Here is a 14,732-nt window from a genome sequence, read left to right on the forward strand (position 1 = left end):
CACCTTCTTGGAAGAGTAAGCAAGGTAAGGGAGGCACAGCTGTGACAGAAAAGTTCTGGCTTAAGAGAAGACCACGTTCCCCTATTCAAACATCTGCCTGAGGAACAGAAATGAAAGCCCACTTCTGAACATGCAGGGTTCATGTCAGATGCTACTAAAACGGAATGTACTTCTTGGGCTCTGCTGCAAGGGCGGTCAGCAGTCACTTCTGGACGCTGCTGCTAATGCAAACTGACTCTCCCACCTGCTGCAGTCAGGAGCGCCTGTGAATTTGTCAATCTGTCTTCTGCGAGATATCGGAGAGCCAAACGAAGGTGTCAATTTCAGCGCCACTTTGTCTTTTCAAAGTGATACCTACCACACCGGAATCAGCAAGCCAGAGCAGAGAAAATGCATCTGCAGGTAATTAGTAACAATCAAGAACTGCTCAGAAACTGCTGAGTACAGCAGTACTGAGCCAGGCACATGTCATTGCCTTGCAAATGGTGAGAGCACTCATGAACCATGGCAGCAAGCATTAAGAAAAGGGAAATATTTTTTAACTTAATATTTAACGTAGCATAAAAACGATAGAGAGAAATCAGATGTTTGGCTGGCAGTCCATAATACGAGGGTGGTGGATGAAGCAGGACTGAGAAYTGTCATTAAAATTTTCCCTAGACATATTTCAGCAGGCAAGGCTGTCATGAAYGCCAGTGTTTAATAGTTCTTTTCTTTTCAAGTAGTATCTCCACTGCTTTGATCTGCCAACATGCTAGGAAATGGGAATCTTATATTTTCCTCCAACAGTCATACAGGGGACCTTTTGATACTCAACTCTTGATACTGTTTTGTTATCCAAACCATGGCCTAGCAACAGGAACAATTAAAAACTGTAATCATATGACCTTATTTCTCAGTTTCATTTGCATTAAAACATCTTATGATACGTCTTACAGACTTAAGACTGATGAAATGAAGTAGACTTAGGTCTCTTTACAAATGACAGCCCAAAACTCTCTCTAGACTCTCATAAAAACTGGTGAAGCTTAAATTGCAAATATCATCATATCAAAAGTACTATCCTACTTTTCTTGGCCACAACAAAATTCATTTCTTAAACTTTTGTATGTCTTTCTTTCGTTTATCTCAAAATATGAGGCTAAAAGCTCTCTGCACACCAGTAGCCCACTCTGCGCTAAAATGTTGTGTAATCACATATTTGCAGCTCTGCTTTACACAATCCAAAATAAATAATGTTTTCCACCAAAAGATTCTTCTGGATATTACAATTCACTCACCAATTTTTCAGAAGCTCTTGGCCTCTGGATAGCAAGACCGTTAAAAAAGTATTTATAATCTAGTAACTTCTACTGGAAACTCTTCTGAGAAGTAAGGTCAAGCTATCAAGCCATTAGCACCATTGGACACAGAATTCTGGACACTTTGTAGAAATTTATCCTCACTTTTACAGCTGAAAAACTGTTTGCTAAGCAACAATGAAAGAAAAGAGGTAGGAACAGAAAAGCCCTTTAATTCTTAGAAAAGACRGACTAGTTTGTCCAGAGCTATGGTGGAAGCTATATCACTAAATGTGCCTTCATTTGCATGCCTGGCATGCATGCCTTTACCTAAAACAAAAACATAACTTTCTATCTCTGAAGATCTCAGTTATGTCCTCTCAGTTAAGTATGAAAGCCTCAGGACAGAGAGTGACTCTCCTGTATTGTGTGTTTCCRTTACCACAGAGCTCAGATAATGTTTGGATCTTCCATGTGCTTCTAGAATTTGAATAGTACTAAACAAGCACTGCAGAGAAAGGAAAAATAAAAGACTATTTTAAAAAATACATCGAAAAGCAATAGGTTTTAAAATGCTTTTCATATGCTTAAGTAAATCTAGGTTTTGAGAATGCAGATGATAAAAAATTCTATATTAATATCAAAATAAAGATATAAATACCTACTGTCTTGTAAGAAACATGTTTTGTTATAGCCCTGTCACATTCAAGACCAATGTCGGGTTTTATCTAGGCTTGTTATCATAAAAACTGTTCCCTGTTCTCAGTGAGAACTAATAAATACAACATCTAGAACTTTTGTTCAAGTGGATTTAATGTCACAAGAAGAACTCAGGTAAAAAATATAATAATCTTTGCAGAGTCATTTCTATAATCAGTCATGCTTTAGCAAATACAATCAGCCAGCTCTACACTACAGAACCAGACACTATGGGAGTAGTAATACAAGAAAATCGCTAGAAATTCTGGAAAGATAAGGAGGAAATAATTTCCCCCATATTCTTTCAGCTGTAGATACATGTTACTTTTAAAGATCTGACGTGTAAGTACACAGAATCCTCATCTGAGGAAGAAACACAAGGCTTCTCATAAGCTGCCTTTAAAGGAGCTCATGTTAGCTGCTGAAGGAGCCGTGCTTTGCTCTTTGATGTCCAAACATAAAGATCAAGCACGTTCACTGCATATCAGAGCGCTGTTGTGCTAGCTAGGTTTAAATAATAAGTGAATTCTTTGCTAGCAGCTCGGCATCTTCACTTGACGGTTCTTTTGGAACTCCTGAATCAACACTACCTTCCTCCAGAGACCGGATGCTACTGCAGTTGCCCTATATGATCCAAGAACTTCTTTTCTGAGACTCTCCATAGGTAGGTCCACCAGAAGTTCTTTGCCAGCAGTTCCAGCTAAAACAGCCACTTCTATCAGTCGGTCATTCTTGCCCAGACCTCCTCCTYGCCTTGTTCTCCTTTCTAATTCCCACAGATCCTGAGGGACATACTTTTGTGATTCTCTTTCTACTTTGGTAATCTCCTCCCAAGTGGTGTGGGCAATCCTGAATAACTAAAATACCAATGCACATAGCAAATTCTGCCCATGCCTGCTAAAGAAATGCAGATGATGCTGTGTTGCTAGAGTAAATAGTTACCTTTTGGCTAAATGCTCAGCCTTAGTGCACAATTATAATTCCCAGAGTGACTCAAAACGCAGGTATTTGTAGGAAGGAAAAGCATCTAAAATTCAATTCAGTCTGAAATGTAATAGAAACCCCATCCARTCAAAAACACCAGACTTCTTTATGAAAAACAAGTGATAAAATGCAAAAAGCACAAGAAAACATTCTCCTTCTCAGTTGTACATTGGCACTTAGGCTGTAGAGTTGGTGTGGAGGGGCATATCCTGTTGTGGTGAAAAGAGATGTGTCATCTGTTAGACTAATGATATATACATGCCATTCATCTGACTTCAGGCCAGCCTACTACAAAGTCACACAGCTACAAAGAGATTGTTCTGAGAGAATGATTACACATCTGACACAATTCCTTCATAAAGGGTAGCACACTGCATTTTGCATGCACACTCTTTTACATCACTTATCAGTGTTTGAAAATTCCTTACCTGTTACAATAGGGTATGACTGAGGCCCTGGAACACTAGCTCCTATATCTGCAGAAGTAGGGCTTGTTATATTGGCCTTCATATCATCTAATCCACCAGCTAATGATGCCATGGCTGAATACTCAGTTGCCTGGAAAAAGAAACAAAAGGCATCTTAGCAATAATAAAGTAACTATACAACAGTTTTTGCCTGTATGACAAAAGTAGAGAAAAAGTAGATGCAAAAGAAAAACCTTTTGTTCAGTTACACTGGMCCATTTCAAAGGCAAACATGCTATTAAGTATTCAAAATAAATGGATCTGTACTTATCATTAATGTTTTTGGAGAACACCAATATGAGCTTCTTTATGAAAAGAAAAGCCAAACTAACCAACAGGAAACACAGYTTTCCTTACTGAGGAAATTCAGGAGAGCAAATTGAGGGCAGTAACGCCTGAATGAAAGTTATTTGTCTGTTAGAGTGACAAACACTTGTTCATGCTAGTTAARCCCTATTGCAGTGATTACTCTTGAAGAGACTAAAGAGCAGATGGTGACTGGGGTGTCTGGTTTCAGAGCTTCTCTTAGGAATGCAGTATTTCCTCATCATTTCGCAAGCAACGAAGCACATGTAAGTAAAGAAGCTTGCTTAATGGGTGGATTTGTTGCCGATCATTTCCAAATCCAAGTGTGTTTAAAAACAAATCATCTGACTATTTTAAAGAAGCTCTCACATATTATGGGAATTTTTAAATGTCATTAGCTAGAGCTAGTGTAAATGAGCACATGACCTCAGTAGTCAAATTGCCACTGTCCTATGGCCTTGGAAAAGTCCATCCAGCTGTGACAATTTACAGCAGCTGAGGCTAACCCATATGTTCAGGAGGTCTGTGGCAGAAAGTTTATCTTTATTGGCCTTTTTTCATGATTTCTTATTATCGGAGCCATTTACACAAAACTGGAAAGTTTTCTTTTAAAGTTTTCCTTCCCTATTACTGTCTTCACTTAAAGTTTTAATCCTTTATTAGTGAGGTCATAATCATATCCATAACAATCAGAGAATTATGACTTCCAGCGAAGAATAGGCAGTAGAAACAGATGAACTTAAAATAACAATTTTAAGGATGATTTCCACTGTATTGCTGCAGTCTAAGTCAGTGTAATGGCCTTGAAGAATTGAAGTAATGCTGGGCAAATAAGGTCCCCATAATTTTTCACGTCACCAAATCAAATGTTAGCAATATTTTTAAAAAGAAAAGAGAAACAAAAGATGTTTTGAGTGATTGTGATCRTCTCTAAAGAAACACTTAAATGCCACTTTCCAGGAAGTGTCTGAGCGCTCCAACACACAGTCTGAGGTTTGCCACATACTCAGTGCATGTTTTGCATCAGATACCTGTTTCTCTGCTGCTCAGATCTCAAATAGAAAGGAATTTGTATTGATAGCCCCAAATTAGCAGGTTTATATCAATAAAAGCATATTTCTCTCGAAGGCACAATCTGTATGARGCACATGTCCCTTCTGTTATCTTGAAGGATCTCCCATACAAACCCCTTCCAAATRAGCATGTCAAATACATTTTGCCAGCATAAATAGCTGCATTCCTTCTGCCCATGGGTGCATATTCCAGGGTACTCTGGACTGAAGACTTCTCAGGAAGGACCAGTCTCCTATTCTCCTCCCTAAATTTTGCATTAAATTTGTCCTACTCCTCAGCTCTTTCAGCTTAATACCTTTTCTGAAACTCTCCTTGCCTTCATGTATTTTCATTTAATTTCTTTCTTCTAACATTTCTCACTGAAATGTGCTGCACACAGCTTTACTTCAGCTCCATTTCTTCTTTACCTTGACAATCACTGCCCTTGATTCAGGCAAATCCTCAAGTAACCATTCCCAATTGGCTGACACCAACAGTCATCCAGCCTTTTCTCTGTCTAAAAGTGCAACCAAAGAAAGCTCCTTTTTTGGTGACACTTTTAGTTCCAGATCCTATCAGAAAGTGTCATTAAAAGAAATCCTGTTTGGTTCTACGTATTACAATCCTCGAATTTCCTGCAGCTCACTTCAGCTCACCACCAATGGCCTCAGATTCTTCCTCTACCATTGCTGCAARATGCTCTTTACAGCTATGCAGAACAGAGCACTTTGTACACATTTCGGCATTCCCATATCATTCCACATTGCCCCATGTCTATACTCCACCTTCCCTATGCACTGGGTGTACGCACATTTAATTGTACAGAAGAGCTATTTAATTCCCTGAAGCACTAATCTGGAAAAAAATGGGGGCTGCAGTCTTGTAGAGTCATCTGGACAGCTGGTGATGTAGCAGCAGTGGGAAATGGGTAGGCAGAGCAGTGGGGGGAAAAGCTGTCATTTTGCTCTGCCAGGCTATGGTTTGATATTTCTGATATCTGAAGAAGAGCACACACCATTCCCTGTGGACATGAGTCCTTATTTAATTCCTGATGCTCTAAGAAAAATGTAAATCTACTATACTCAAAGCAGGAAATCTCTTCAGGGCTTCCTGACATATTCTGATCCATTGCCCTTTCATATGCAGAGCATGAATGTGGTTTTATGCCTATTAAAGGGGAGCTGATTAATTTATAGCTTGAGCATATCTGAGGGAAAGCATCCAGCTATGCCAAACATTGGGTCATGTGCAGACGTGGGGCAAGTGGATGCAATTCTACTCCCCCTTTACAGGCAAAGGTAGCTGTATGACTCCAGTTCCTTTCATAAATGCAACTATACAATACAATTCCCTGCCAGCAAAGCCTCAGATTTAAGAGTTTGGAGCAGGCTACAAAGATAAAGCTTTACATCTTTCTTCAGTTTTAACTGCCTCTTGACTAGTCTTGGAGAAAACTCTAGCAGGATTAGGTCTCACGTTTTAACTGTAATGACCTGAAAACATTACATTAAGTAAATTCAAATGAGGCTTGTCAAGTTAAAAAGGATTTATCAGTTCCAGTAGCAGAAGCAAAAAGCTTGAAGGGCTTAGCATAAATAAGTACACTCACTTCTTGAAGCAAGGAAGATGGTATCCCATTGCTCCTTAATGTTACCTAGCATGGGAAGTTCCATTACACCTTACAATCTTTAAGGAAAAGTGTAACCTTGGCAGCGTGACTACGGTGCATGAAGCAGACAGAATCCAGTCTATTACTATTCTCAGCAAGGTTACGGGAGGATGAATGGAGAGGCACAACCAGCATAGTCCTTTTGCAAGTAGGGCTCTAAGTATTTCATTTACCTTCAGCTGTCTAGATCCTGAATCACTGGACCATCTTTTGCATGCAGGCATGACTGGAAGTATTACTGTTTTTCAGCCTAGTTTGGAGGAAAGTCCATATTCAAGCAGCATTTAGCAGAGGACTACAGAATAAGGAGATGTGAGAAGTGAAGGCTTTCTGTCCCCTCCATATTTTCAGTCTAGGTAGTTTGTCACGTACTGGAGATGCCCTCCACTGCACCTCTCTTCCTCTGGCCCCAAGGAGCCATCTATTCCAGGAGGTAAGAACAAGGAATCACAGGGATTTTCCAGCCACTTCCCCATTCCCATGACAAAAACTTCCCCTGTGCTACTATCTRTTTTCTATCCCCAGAGCAATCAGCTTTACAAAGCCATCGCCAAGTGACTAAACTGACACCACATCTAGCTATACCAACCACATACAAGACCACAGCTTCTCCAGGCATCTATATGAGGCAAACACTGGCTGAGGGGCAGCTTGCTAACCACCAGCCTTCTCACAAACCAGTCCTCATAGCCATCCACGCGTTTCGAAGTACAAGCGGTGATTTCCCCCTTGTGTCCCAGCAGGCCCCCCTTGCCAGGACCTACATCACAGCCACTGCGATAGTCTGAGTTCCCGCTATCGAAAACATAGCCAGGACTGGTACCATGCTAACTTAGCAGCAATGAAATATCAAATAGCTAAGAATAGTGCCTGTGCCAAGCTGAGACTGGTACATGGTTTGGGAATGAAAAGGCAGCACGTTACTGCAAAAGTAGCTCTTGCCACTAAGCTGTAACATACTTCAGTGAGCCAATGGATCACCAGAAGCTTGATTCTGGCCCTCCAAGAACCAGGAAATCTCCAACATGGAGCAGCAGAAGAGCCTCAACCTCACCAAAACAGCCGGAAGGCCCAGTCTGGAATTCATTTCATCCCAGTGCGCAGAGCTGGGGACAGACTAACATTCTGCTCACATTCTGCTATCGTGTGTCCACTGCTTCACAAGTGTGTCCTCTGGAGTTTAACACAGGTGTACACAAACAGCAAAGTAAAAGGCAGAGAGGTCTAACAATGCCGATCATTTCATAGCGCTCCCCAAAGAAATGACAAGTTTTGCTGGTGGTGTAAGTTTGCAGCATCACGGGCACTCATTTCTTCTCAGCTCGTGGGGCTCACAAGGGGCATGTTAGCATCTTCTCTTCTCCACTAGCCTTGAGGCAGAATTCACCCCTGCCATCCCATGAGGAAACAAAAGAAAAAGCTCAAGGAAGAGAGAGCTGTTGGAATAGCCTTTTCTCATGCCATTGCAACGTCACCCAGATCTTCAATCAGAAGACTTCTACCAGAAAAGACTTCCCTGTTGCCACTGAACGGTTGGTGTGTCCTCTAGTTGTTCTGGGATAGGGCAGCAGAAGACATCTAAGATTTTTACTTCTTTGGCTTCTTCTATCCTGCTAGCCAGCACCATGGCCTTTCAGTGAAGAATAGCCAGGGAGATAAATTTCCCACTCTACCCAGGTACAACCAAAGTGCCCCTCCCTGCACAGTGGGGAGCCCGACCTGCTTGATATGTGAAAAAGCAAGAGTCGGGTGTTCAGTACTCTAGAAATTACCTGAAAAATGATTGTCTGCGGTTGTACCACGTACTGTCTCATCAGCATGGAGCACCACTGCCATAGCATGGAGGAGAGAAAACACAGACACGTGAAACGGAGAATATATAAAAGGAGAGAGTGAGAAGGACAAAACAAAAGAAGAAACTTCTGAGTAGCAGTACGAAGCTTTGTGTGCTTTCTCTTCCCCATCCCACTTAAGATCAGGAGGATGGGACGCTAGGCACCTTGCAGAATGATTCAGGGGCAAGTAGCAATGCAAATTGTACAACACCATTGACTTTTTCCTAATAGAGGAGAACGGGACCCTGAGACAGAAGCTATGTTTATTATGAATATTTGTGCCAGTGGCTACTTTCAAAAAGTTAATTGAGACAAGAGCAAAGGCTGAAGTGCGTTTACATGTAAGCATTGAACTGTACTCAGGACAATACAGATTTTCATATACTACTTTTCCAGCCTTCACGATCTGCAAGACTTTCACTATTACACTTAAGTGCTTAAGTGCTTATGGCAGGAATAGCTCCTTCCATGTCCCATAGGCAAACACCTATCACTGGCCCATGAGAACCTATGCACATGAGTATAAGCAGGAAATAATTAACCTTCGGATGTGCTCTACAATCTTCAAGAGAAGGCAAAACGTGCCCACCTTTCCCCATACTGCTTCTTCTACTTTCAGTTTCTCAGCTATGCATTTAGAGAGATGACCTCAGCCATCAAGACCAGGTTTCACTACACTGCAGTTCACTAGTAAAGTATGACCAGAAGTTACTCTGTGTAAGATGCCAGGCAGGTGGAGGGCAAAAGCTAGAAGAGCACTTTATTAGTATTTTTTGAACAATTCATGTAGCACAAGTAGAAGGCAAGTTCTAACCTCTCTTGCCTCACTATAATTAGTTGTGAGATCTCCCACCATTTGTTTCACCCTGCACTTTTTCTAGTGAATTGTAACCCATTGAAAAGTCAATATACCCTACATAAATAGCAGGGTTTTTAAATTCATATTTGAACTTTTATCCAAAAATGGAAAGCAAAGATGGATGTGCCATGAGGAGCAAGAAAGCTCCCCAAAGGAGACTAATTGTGAAATACTAAAGCGGGAAATTCAAAGAGATCATCCCAAGACTCCATGGTGGTAGACTGCAGGGGATTAGCCCTGTGGAAATACTACGATCCAGGGTCACTGGCAGAAAAATACATTTCCCTCTGCTCCTTCTTCCCTTTCAGAAAGAAAGGAGGTATATGGTGAATGGGAGCAAGTAACTATCAAAAAGAGGTAGCTGGAATCCAGTAGGACTCCACATATTTCTTCTTCCTTAGGCTCAATTTTACAAATCACATATTCAAAAAAATCAAAGAGACACAAACCAATGTGTGTTACGCTTTCCTACCTGTAGCTTAGATGCCTTCTGACGAACAGGGTTGTTTGGGCCACAGTGGTAAAAGAAAAACTTCGTCCAGTACCACAGTGACTTAAATGGTCAAAGTAAAGCTGTAGGCCAGTAGACGCCTTAGCATTTTGTTTTGTTTGTAGTTTTTGTGCTGACAGTATGTGCTGCCTGCTTCCTAAGCAAACCAGGTTGTAGCAAGACGAAAATGGTGCACAGGGGCCCTTTGCTGCTGAAAATTCTTTTCCAGTTTTAGAAAAGGTGTTAACTCGAGGCCTTCCAACACTTACAGAGGCAAGAAAATTCTCTGCATAGCTCAATGTGTTCCTGTTTTACTGGGCCCTAGGGCATTTCAGACAAATACCCCAAACCTGATTCATACTGAAAACAGGCAGGCTCCCCCATCACGTATGCAGATGTCGAGACCAGAACATCTCTGCAAGTTCAGATGTTTGTTCTTCCTTCTTTTTGTCCCCCTCACATATAAGGAGACAACGTCTCCTTCTGGCAGATGTTTAGCAGAGAATAAAGGATGACAAATGGCTCTTCTTTGATCACTTGCAGATGCACAGAAATATTAATAAAGCCTAGGATAAAGAAGCCCAGATATTCCCTTACACTCCAGGTCACCGGAGTGCCATCATTTATGACTGTCAAACATGCTGCTAACCACACATAGCAACAGAAAGTATCTCCATTGTCATTAGAAGAGCCCATATTTATTATGGCCTGGTTATCGTGTCATAATATTTTAAAACAAATAAATAAATAAAGGCAGAATTAGCACACACCAAGCAGGCTTTCCACCAAAACCCCCACGTCAGGCTCACAAGGGGAAAAAAATTGTAACATTAGGTATGGTTCAGAGAGTTTAATCCAAAGCAGCTCCAATTAATCTCTCCAGCTTTTCAGAAAGCCTGTGCCTTGTTCAGCTATATGAGCATTGGTGCTATTCTATCTTAAATTTTATGGGAATGGAACGTCATTACGAAGTCCTCTTCCTTAACCCCTTTAGTCTTGTACTGGAAATGCATCTGAAAATCTATTTATCAAAGCCTCTTTGCTGCCACCCCACCAGCCACCCTTCTGTTTTATAATTTGCATCACATTTCCTGCTCTATCTCACACTATCACTGAAACTATTTCTTCTTTGGAGTAAAACCTATTTACACAGCTAATTGGAGCTGAAATCCAATTTCCCTTTGTTTTCAGCAACATTTGGTTCTTACTCTCTTAAAAGGCATGAAAGTTTGATTTGAGCCACAGAATCTTTTTCCTCCTTCTTTTGAACAGGGGATGTTTCTCCCTTTCACAGAGTGTGTATCTTTTTTAAAAAAATTAACAGATGTGCTTCATTTTAACCCAAAAACAATTAGAATTGTGCCAGTCCCCAGAAATTCCTTCTAAAACAGTGGGAATTAGCACACGCTGCCAGGAACACATTTGCCATCATACCTCAGAATAACTGACCAATTTGTGACCTAAATCTTCAGATAATCTGCATGTGGGAAACCGTATGCTACATTTTACTTTTTCACGGAGAAGTATATAAGCAGAAGCAGCCATTCTCAGCCTTTCTAAAGGGATCCCCAAATCCAGTCTTAGTGCCTAGAATTTACCTGTTGTTTTTTCTTTTATACATACAAATAGCTGTATTTCCATTCACTCTTTGTTTCTCATTTTCATTTTGTTCTAATATCTGCATGTAAATGTCTGAAAATAGCATCTGTAATTGAAGATTATGAAGTATAGCCAGCTCCTGACAGGCTGCTAAGGAAGATGGATTATCCTCATTTTTCCGTAAATTTTGTCAATTTTGGAATTCATAAGCTATCAACACTGATCAAAATGTGACCGCACAGCTGTGTCAAAAAGAAAGGAGCAATGACAATGTAGCTCCCATGTTCACTGCAAAGATTAGCTCTCCGGCCCCCTCCCCCAGGCAGAGCTGAGTACTGTGCAGGAATTATTCCTGGCTACTTCTGGTATTTACCCCTCCCCACAAAATTCAGATAAATAAATTGAAAGTACGCAAATTCTCCGGTGCACTGATTCAAATCACAAAGTGTAATTTATTGCATGTTCTCCCTTTTTATTTATCCCTAAGTAGTAAACACGATTTCCATTCAGGGGGTTCGTTATGTTCCTCTCCTACCAGACAATCACAGCACACTTGAGGCAATTGTTTAGCCTCTTCCTCTCAATTTTCCCATTACTGGGAGTAAGTACTGTTGGGACTCTTTAATAGCCCGACTGCAGCCCATATCAATAACAGATGAGGTTTAATCGTCCAACACAAAAATTATTTAGGCTCAGTAAGGACATTCAATGTCATTTGCATAATGGCATTTCTATCCTGAGCACCTAACCCATCGCGCATAAACAAGGGCCTGGGACCATAAATAATAATAAATCATGACGTCCATGCTCCTCTTGCTGTAATAGGAGCCACTCTTTGTAGAAATTATTTCAGCAGGAAATGGGCACTGTAATTTTAAAGACATGTGGCATTCCACAGACTAGTAAATCACACGCGTGCACGCAAACACACACACACAAACACACACACACCCCCCCTCTAAAGAAGATGCCAAGGGTGAACAACAAAAGCCCGTGAAACAGCAGCACAGAAAACAGCTAGCACTTGTGGCTGAAATTGTTTTCTTTTATCTTTAAGCAGAGCTGGCAAATTAAATGAAAACAAGGCTTGAATAGTGTACATTGTGCCTGAGCATGACTGATATCATTTCAAATTTGAATTGTGACCTGTCTCCAGCCTCGGAGATTACCTAGAGTAAAATTAACTATAGTGGGGAGCAGTTATTTCTAACTAAAATGGGAAGTGCTTAACTCGATATACCTGCATGGATTTAAGGAGCAGAAGAGTTGTGTGCCTGAGTAAGCAGCAACAAACAGCGAATTAAACATGGTAAAATAGCAGAAATGTGTGCCAATTTTAACAAAGGCGTGGAGAGAACAGGGAGGGCTCATACTGCAGAATATTAGAGAAATAAGGTAAACAGTAGCTATGATGGAGTAGATAAAGGGAATCTCTTCCATTGTCCAAAACTAGGCTGCTCAATCATTTTTTTAATGGGATTTTAGCTATGTTGATCTTGATAGTCACCCAGATGAGAAAAGGGGCAGCCAGATCCACGGACCATATAGGGACATGCCTCTCAGAATAACAAAGGAAGATTGCAGAAGTGGTAGCCACTGAACACCACGAAATCAGCAACCGAATGCTTTAAAACAAAAACTGCCCTTCTCTTCACCAAGCTTGCCAGGACTGAAAGCTGGAGTCCGCCAGGCTTATACATCTGAGCAAACCTTGCTTCCAAAGTTATTTTCAGTTGTGGAAGGTCTTTGAAGGTGGCATTTTGTGCTTTGTATGGCCATATAAAAATACATATACATATATATATACATACAATCTCAAAGGACAACCATTTGGAGCAGGTAGTTCTGTACATCCTCCACATATCTTTGCATGACTAGGGAAAGAGATACAAATCTCCCGTTCATTCTCTCGGGTTTTTTTGACCTCTTTCCCCTTCCCACATTCCATTTTCTCTTCCAACGCATACATCATCGTGTATTTTTTCCTATCTCAGTGTAGATAGCGAGAGGAGAAAAATAATGTCAAACAGTGCTAGAACTTCATAGTTTGAAAGAGACAGCCTGTCCTCAAAAATGTAGAAGTGAAAATTACTGAGGCGCAAGTTGCACAGACAATCAAAGGGCTATTACAAGACTTACACACGACAATCTACAGAAAAGGTAGATCAGGACCTCCTTCTCACCTTTCTATGTAAACTACTGGCTCCTGTTAGGCGTTTCTTGTTTTTAAAGCTGGCTGAACATCATCCTTGGAGGTTTGTTGGGCTGTGACCCATACATGTGAAGCATTAGCATAGCCTGGAGAAAGGGAGCATCCTACACTCTTTAATGTTTTTTTTTCATCCTCTTCCACAGTGAGGAGGGGTCACAATATTATTCTTATTTATACAGCTTGGAAACTGGGCCAGCAGAAGCAGAGACATATTCAAGCTGTGAAGTTCCTGAGAGAGGTAAAAAAGCCATGCCTGTCAGACTGGCTCCTTCCGTAGTCTGTAGAGAAATGAGAAATCTAGAGTAACAGAACTAGCTAAAATAATATGAGAAGGAAAAGTTAAGTCTGCCACATCCTGGTCTGGCATTCCTCTGCACTCTCTCTACTTGAATTTCTGTTGGAAATTCTGATTAGAAGAAAATAAAGCCTTGTAGACAGTCCTAGGAAATGCTTTTCAATCAAGCTTTTCAAATCTAATTAGAAGTCCCAGTCACATGTTTGGAGGGGGAAAAAAAGTAGGCTCTCTTTTCACTGGTTTCCAAGAAGTTTCTGTGGAAACTTATAAGGCCTTTCTAAAACAAGGAAATTGAGATATACAACCCAGTGAATTAAGGTGGTTTTCGGCTTTCCAGTTTTCACCCTTAGTAGGCAAATACTAAACATTTGAATAAGCAGTGACAGCATAAAAATAGTGACAGTACACCTCTGATCTTGCTAGAATTTGCAAATTTTGTCTTAATATATTTGTTTTCAACACCTCACTTTTCTTTCCTCTCACAATATCAATATTCTTGATCTCCCTTACCTTCTTTACCACTGTTCAGTCTCTGTGCTGTGCTTTCAAAAGTTCTGCAGTTTCCTTCTTATAATTTTCTTTCCAGCACTTCTTCAGTTTGGTTCATTGATGAATGCAAAAACTTCCTACCAAAGCCCACAGGAACTTCTTCCTAGTTGTTTCTTAGAACCACCATAAAATCTTCGTGTTCTTGACATTGCATTCACCTTCAGCACAGTCAATTATGCAATTATGTTCTTCTTGAAACATTATTTTCCCTTGACTACCTGTAACTTGCCCTCTCCCAATCTTCCTCCTCATTCTGAGAGTGCCTCCTCATTTTCTCTTCTCACTTTTGTTATGGATTCAGACAAAGCTGTTCTCATCTCCTTTTCCTTTCCCATACTTTCTTCTTTTTGAATACTCTTATCCACCTGTACAACTTAAATGATCACCCCACTATTCTTCTCCTCTCACAGTATCAAATGTGACATGTAGTCACTT

The 14,732-nt window shown here is 40.7% G+C and overlaps 1 protein-coding gene across 1 annotated transcript in view; it reads right to left on the reverse strand.

Moving 5' to 3' along the window:
* Window positions 1–14,732, reverse strand: part of PAX5 (paired box 5) — a 168,534-nt gene that overhangs the window by 73,314 nt on the left and 80,488 nt on the right. Inside the window, exons 9-10 of the mRNA XM_085302123.1 lie at window positions 5,872–5,885; window positions 3,392–3,490 (exon numbers count right to left, since the gene is read on the reverse strand). Coding sequence (XP_085158249.1) covers window positions 3,392–3,490; window positions 5,872–5,885 — 113 coding nt within the window. The remainder of the gene's footprint in view (window positions 1–3,391; window positions 3,491–5,871; window positions 5,886–14,732) is intronic.

This window comes from Rhea americana, unplaced genomic scaffold, assembly GCF_003343005.1.
Source record: "Rhea americana isolate MKP2758 unplaced genomic scaffold, rheAme1 scaffold_186, whole genome shotgun sequence".
Lineage (NCBI taxonomy): Eukaryota > Metazoa > Chordata > Aves > Rheiformes > Rheidae > Rhea > Rhea americana.